At 44.4% G+C, this 5702-nt stretch overlaps 1 protein-coding gene across 1 annotated transcript; it reads left to right on the plus strand.

Annotated features, from left to right (window-relative positions):
• Positions 1 to 646: 646 nt before the first annotated feature.
• On the plus strand, positions 647 to 4718 carry LOC125487019 (gastrula zinc finger protein XlCGF71.1-like). Its single transcript, XM_048616845.1, has one exon. The coding sequence runs from the start codon at positions 1517 to 1519 to the stop codon at positions 2216 to 2218; it is 702 nt and encodes a 233-aa protein (XP_048472802.1). The 5' UTR covers positions 647 to 1516; the 3' UTR covers positions 2219 to 4718.
• The last annotated feature ends 984 nt before the right edge of the window (positions 4719 to 5702 follow it).

The raw sequence follows: 5702 nt of genomic DNA on the forward strand, positions 1-5702 counted from the left end.
GAAGATCCAGCTGAGAGAGCTGTTTACTCGGTGCTTTGTGCTGAACTGTTTGACTGGAGCTGTGTGTTGGATATTGAGTGTTTGTTGGAAGCATTTCCCTCTGATTTACAGTCTGTGTTTTGTTGATGGCTCATTCCTGAATATGAGAAGGTGAGGTGTCATTATCTGGGAGGTGCAGAGTGTCTGAGGATCCTTACTGATTTCCTGTTGTTGAGTTCTCTGTGTGTGTGTGTGTGAGAGAGAGAGAGAGTATGACCTGCTGAAATAATCCTTGAAGAAGAGGAGAGAGTGGGCAGAGTGGTGAGCTCTCTGATTGATGTCTCTCACAGTCAATCCAAATATTTCTAGTTCAGGTGATTAGCAGAAATACCTTTTCAGGGGAAATTAGATAAGCATATTAGGGAGAAAGGAATGGAAAGGTCTGCTTATAGGGCGAGATAAGGAGGGGTGAGAGCAGGCTCCCATTAAGCATAAACACCAGCATGGCATAAATGGCCTGTTGTTCACTGTAAGTCTATATATGTAACTTCTTATGGTTAGATTTGAACTCCCAGCCTCTCGATTGTTTACCCAGCATCACAGCATTTCAGCATCTGTACCTAGAAACACATTAATTGAAATGTCTTTTTTATGTTAAACAGACAGTCTAAGTGTAAACCTTCTCTTCGCCAGGACGACATGAACTCACACTGAATTGATAATCTATTTTACACTCTACCCAACTGTCTTTCTCATTGCCATCACAGTGCCTGGGAAGATGGGGGTCTGGGCAGAGGAAAGAAAGTAGCCACGTTGTCTGCTCCTGATCACTATCCAGTGTCGCTGCTAGAAACAGAGGGTGTGTGACAGTCACATGAGAGAAAGAAAGGACTTGGATATCATCCCCTCCCATAAAGGCAGACTGGCAGCCACTGTGGAACAGTCTCTCACAGAGGAGTCAGCCCCTTCAGCAAAAGAGGAGAGGGAGTTGGAGGAAATCATGTTTCCTTTTCCTGTTTTACAGAAGGATTGCATCGTACTATACCAGAGATTACAGAGAGGATAGACACCGCAGATAGATGCTGACTATCCCCCAAGGAACAGCTGCACAACTGTGGGAAGACATCCAGTCCCATCACAGCATTGCTCAACACAAAAAAGGTTGGGCAGTGAAACCATCATATGGAAATCAGTCTCGTCAGAGAAGTTTTGAGATATCATCAGATCTGAAACTGGTCAGTGGTGTGGAACCTTCCATCAGAACCAACCTTTCTGAAGGTTTGGCTGTGGGTGATCGGTCAGGGTGAGGCTGGGAAGAAGTGTGAGTGGCTCCAAGTATGGTGAGAGCTTTAGTTATTCATCGAGCCTCATGAACCACTGACTCACTCATATAAATGAAAGGCTGTTCAAGTATGAGGTGTATGAGGAGGGCTCCACAGGCTCGTAAGATCTCCTGACAGCAGGACAGAAGAGATACTTGGAAGTGAAACCATTCACACATGATGTGTGGAACCGAAACTACACTCAGTTGAGAGCCATGAGAGACAAACTGATCGATAGAAGCAGCAAGACTTTCAGCTGCAAGCTCTGTGACAAATCATTCTCACAGTCATCATCCCTTCACGTGCACCAACGCATTCACACCGGTGAGAAACCATTTACATGTGAAGTGTGTGACAAATCATTCTCGGACTCATCAACACTCCGTAAACACCAGCGTATTCACACAGGGGAGAAACCATTCACATGTGAGGTGTGTGACAAATCATTCTCTGATTCATCAAACTTCCGTGCACACCAACGTATTCATACTGGGGAGAAACCATTTACCTGTGAGGTGTGCAACAAATCATTTTTGAAGGTAACAAATCTCCGTGCGCACCAACGCATTCACACAGGGGAGAAACCATTCACATGTGAGGTGTGTAACAAATCTTTTTCAAAATTAACAAACCTCCGCAGACATCAACACATTCACACGGGGGAGAAGCTGTTCTCCTGCGAAGTGTGTGACAAAGCATTTACACAGTCGTCAAATCTCCTAGACCATCAGACAGTGCACACAGGAGAAAAACCCTTCAAGTGTGAAATTTGTGATAAAGCTTTTGCCACATCTACAAGGCTGCTGAGACACCAGAGGATCCACACAGGGGAGAAACCATTCAAATGTTACGTTTGTGAAATGTCTTTTATCCAAACATCTGATCTCCTGAGGCACCAGCGGATTCACACAGGGTAAAAAACCATTCACATGCAAGGTGTACAACAAATTGTTCTCACAGTCACCACTGCTCTGTTTACACTGAAGCATACCCAAAAGGGATAAGCCATTCAAGTGTGAGGTGCGCGATCAAGACTTCAAACAGCCAGTCATCGATACTGGTGAAACATCAATGCATTCACACTGGAGAGTGAGATAAAAATCTTTTTCAGTCATTCATCCTCTGCGTACGCCACCGCAAAGTAGAGAAACCGTCTACATGGGATACTCACAAACTTAACCAACTTCTGCAGACATCAGCGTATTAACACATGTGAGGTGCATATAAACCCTTTACTAAGTCACTGAACCTCCTGGTTCACCAGGAAATCCACAAGGAAAGAAACCTTCAAATGTAAAGTTTGTCACAAAGCCTTTACAGCATCAGTGAGGTTCTTGATAAACCAGATGTTTAAACACAGAAAAAAATCCTTCAGATGTGGGGATGGTGAGATAGCTTTCATCCAATCTTCAATCACGTTAAGTTCCATGGGATCCGCACACAGGAGAAAATTCTTCAGGTGTATAATGAGCGATTTATATAGTCATTGGACTTTGTGAAAAGCCAGTCACATACAATGTGTAGGACACACCAATCTCTGAGTTGCCAAGTCTTCTTGTACACTAGTACATTAACAAAGAAGTAACTATTCTTGTGGAAGATGTGTCACAAGTCATTTTGGTAGTGATGGAAACACATGTAGACCAATGTATTCACACAGGCGAACCCATTCATGTACAAGGTGTATGACAAATCATCCTCTCAGTTGTCAAAATGCCTCCTCTAACAGAGAATCCACAGAGTAGGTTAGTCCTTCAGGCACAACCTTCTCACAGTTAGCATGTCTCCTCAACCATCAATACATTCACACAGCGGAGGAAGGTGATTGGGGTGAATTCCATTGTAATACCTTCGGACAGTTGAACCTCCTGGAACATCAGTGAGTCCGCTTGTGTGACAAACCCTGCCTGTATGACGTGTATCAGGATTGTTTCAGCTTCTCCTTCTCCCTTACCAGACACTGACATCTCCACATGGACTTAGAACGGGGTCTCCTGCTTCCGTTGCACTGAGATCTGTCTGTGTTGTTTCCCATCCAGTGCTCACACAGGGGAGCTGTCATTCCAAAGCACTGTCTGTCTCAAACCTGTCCCATCATCAGTCAAATTTTATCAGAAAGATCAATTTAACCGTTGACCTGATAACCAAAGAACACCAGATGAAGACATCAATGTGTATAGAAACTCCTCCAGCATCCTTTCAGTACAGTGTCAAGTACAAGTCACTCACTGACTCTCACTTTGACCAAGAAGATAATCAGATACTCAGTGGTTAGAAAGGCTTCAGCTTCTGATCGACCAACACAAGCAGCTGGGGGAGGAGCCATTCCTGGGTAGTAATGGAGGTACTTCAATTAGCCTCAGTATCTTTGGTCTGTGAAAGGGGAGAATCAGCTGGGAATCCTGTTACTTATCAGTGAGCCCAGGTGGGAAGTCAGGGGGAAGGCAGGATGTGTCTCGGCTGTGACAGTTTCCATTGTCTCACAACATTCACTGTCTGGCTCTCCACATGCTGAACAGCCACTCGGAACAGAGCAGTAGAGGCCAGTCAATGTCCGCAGTCTGTCCTCCAGCAGGAATTGGAGGGAATGTGGGAGGACAACAATTTGCATGTCTATAGCATCTTAATATAGTAAAACATCTTAAAGTGTTTAATATAGACATCATCAGACAAAAATTAACACTGAGACAAATAGATATTGGGAGTGGATGACCAAAAATATGGCCAAAAGGGCAAAAACAGAACTTGCTGGAAAAACACAGAAGGTCTGACAGCATCTGTGGAGAGAAATCAGAGTTAATGTTTTGGGTCGAGTGACCCTTCCTCAGAACACATATGGCCAAAAACATTGGATTTAAGTGAATTCACGGTCATGGAGCCTGGAATGCATGGCTGTCAATGGTCCAAGGAAAGGAGTGAGATAGAGGGATGTACTAAAGGACAGAATTGCAGGAGCACTGCGATTGTGGTGGGTGATGGGTCTAGAGATGACATAGATAGAGACACAGTGAGGCCATGCACTGGAGCATTGGAATTTTAAATTGGAGGTACTGGGGGACTGGAAATCAATGTAGGTCAATGAGCACAGGACCAACAGATGTGATAGGATGGAGAGTGCAGTGTTTTACTAGTGTTTATGGAGATGAGAAGATGGGGAGCTAGCAGGAGAGCATTGGAATGGTCTAGTCTAGCCAAGAGGCAACAGCTGCATGGATGAGGATTTCAACAGCAGATAGTCTGATGTGGGATGGGAGCTGTTTGGAAATGGGCGATGTTACAGAGGGAGACACATACAGCCATAGAGATCTGCAACATAGAAAAGGGCCCTTCAGCCCATCACAACCATGCTGGTCAAAAACAATCTCCTAATATTCTATAGAGATAGTAGGAACTGCCGATGCTGGAGAATCTGAGATAACAAGGTGTAGAGCTGGTCGAGACCCGAAACGTCGGCTTTCCTGCTCCTCTGATGCTGCTTGGCCTGCTGTGTTCATCCAGCTCTACACCTTGTTATCTCCTAATATTCTATTCCCATTTTCCAGCAGTTGGCCCATAGCCTTGTTTGCCTTATCATCACAAGTGCATGTCTAAATACTTCTTAAATGTTATGAGGGTTTCTGCCTGTACCACTTTTACAGGCAGTGAGTTCCAGATTCCCACCAGCTTTGGGTGAAAAACTTCCTGCCCCTTTCCTTAAACTTATGCCCCCAAATATTGATCTCTCCACCAAGGGGAAAAATTTCTCCTTGTCTATCCAGTCTGTGCCCCTCATAATTTTATGTATTTCAATCATGTCCCCACTCAATTTCCTCTGCTCTAAGGAAACAACCCTAGTCTGTCCAATCTGTCTTCAGAACTAAAATTCTCCAGTCCAGGGAACATCCTGGTAAATCTCCTCTCCAATCATCTACCCCAGTGCAATCACATCCCTCCTACAACGTGGATTCCAGATCTCTGCATGATACTCTAGCTGTGGCCCAAACAACATTTCCCACAGTTCCAGCATAACTTCACGGCTTTTAAATTCTGTGCCTGAGCTAATAAAGGCAAGTAACCATACGCCTTAACTGCTTTATTTACCTGTCTCGCTACCTTAAGGGACTGGTGTACATGCGCTTCGGTGCTTCCCAGGGTCCTACCAATCACCATATATTCCCTTGCCTGCATTTTGGTACAACAAACAAGGGTTTGGCTTATAAAATTAATGGTAGGGCCTTGAGTAGTGGTGTAATACAGAGGGACCTAGAGGTGCAGGTACATAATTCTTTGAAGTTTGTGTCACATATATACAGGGTGGTTAAAAAAGCATTTGGCATGCTTGCCTTCATTGCGCAGTCCTTTGAGTATGGGAGTTAGGAAATCATATTGAGGTTGTACAGGACTTTAGTGAGGCCTCTTCTG

The sequence above is a fragment of the Rhincodon typus genome, chromosome 35 (genome assembly GCF_021869965.1).
Source record: "Rhincodon typus isolate 14 chromosome 35, sRhiTyp1.1, whole genome shotgun sequence".
NCBI classification, from domain to species: Eukaryota; Metazoa; Chordata; class Chondrichthyes; order Orectolobiformes; family Rhincodontidae; genus Rhincodon; species Rhincodon typus.

Bases quoted from the DNA above. Each gene is read 5' to 3' on its own strand.
- LOC125487019 (XM_048616845.1), top strand. From the start codon at position 1,517: ATGAGAGACAAACTGATCGATAGAAGCAGCAAGACTTTCAGCTGCAAG.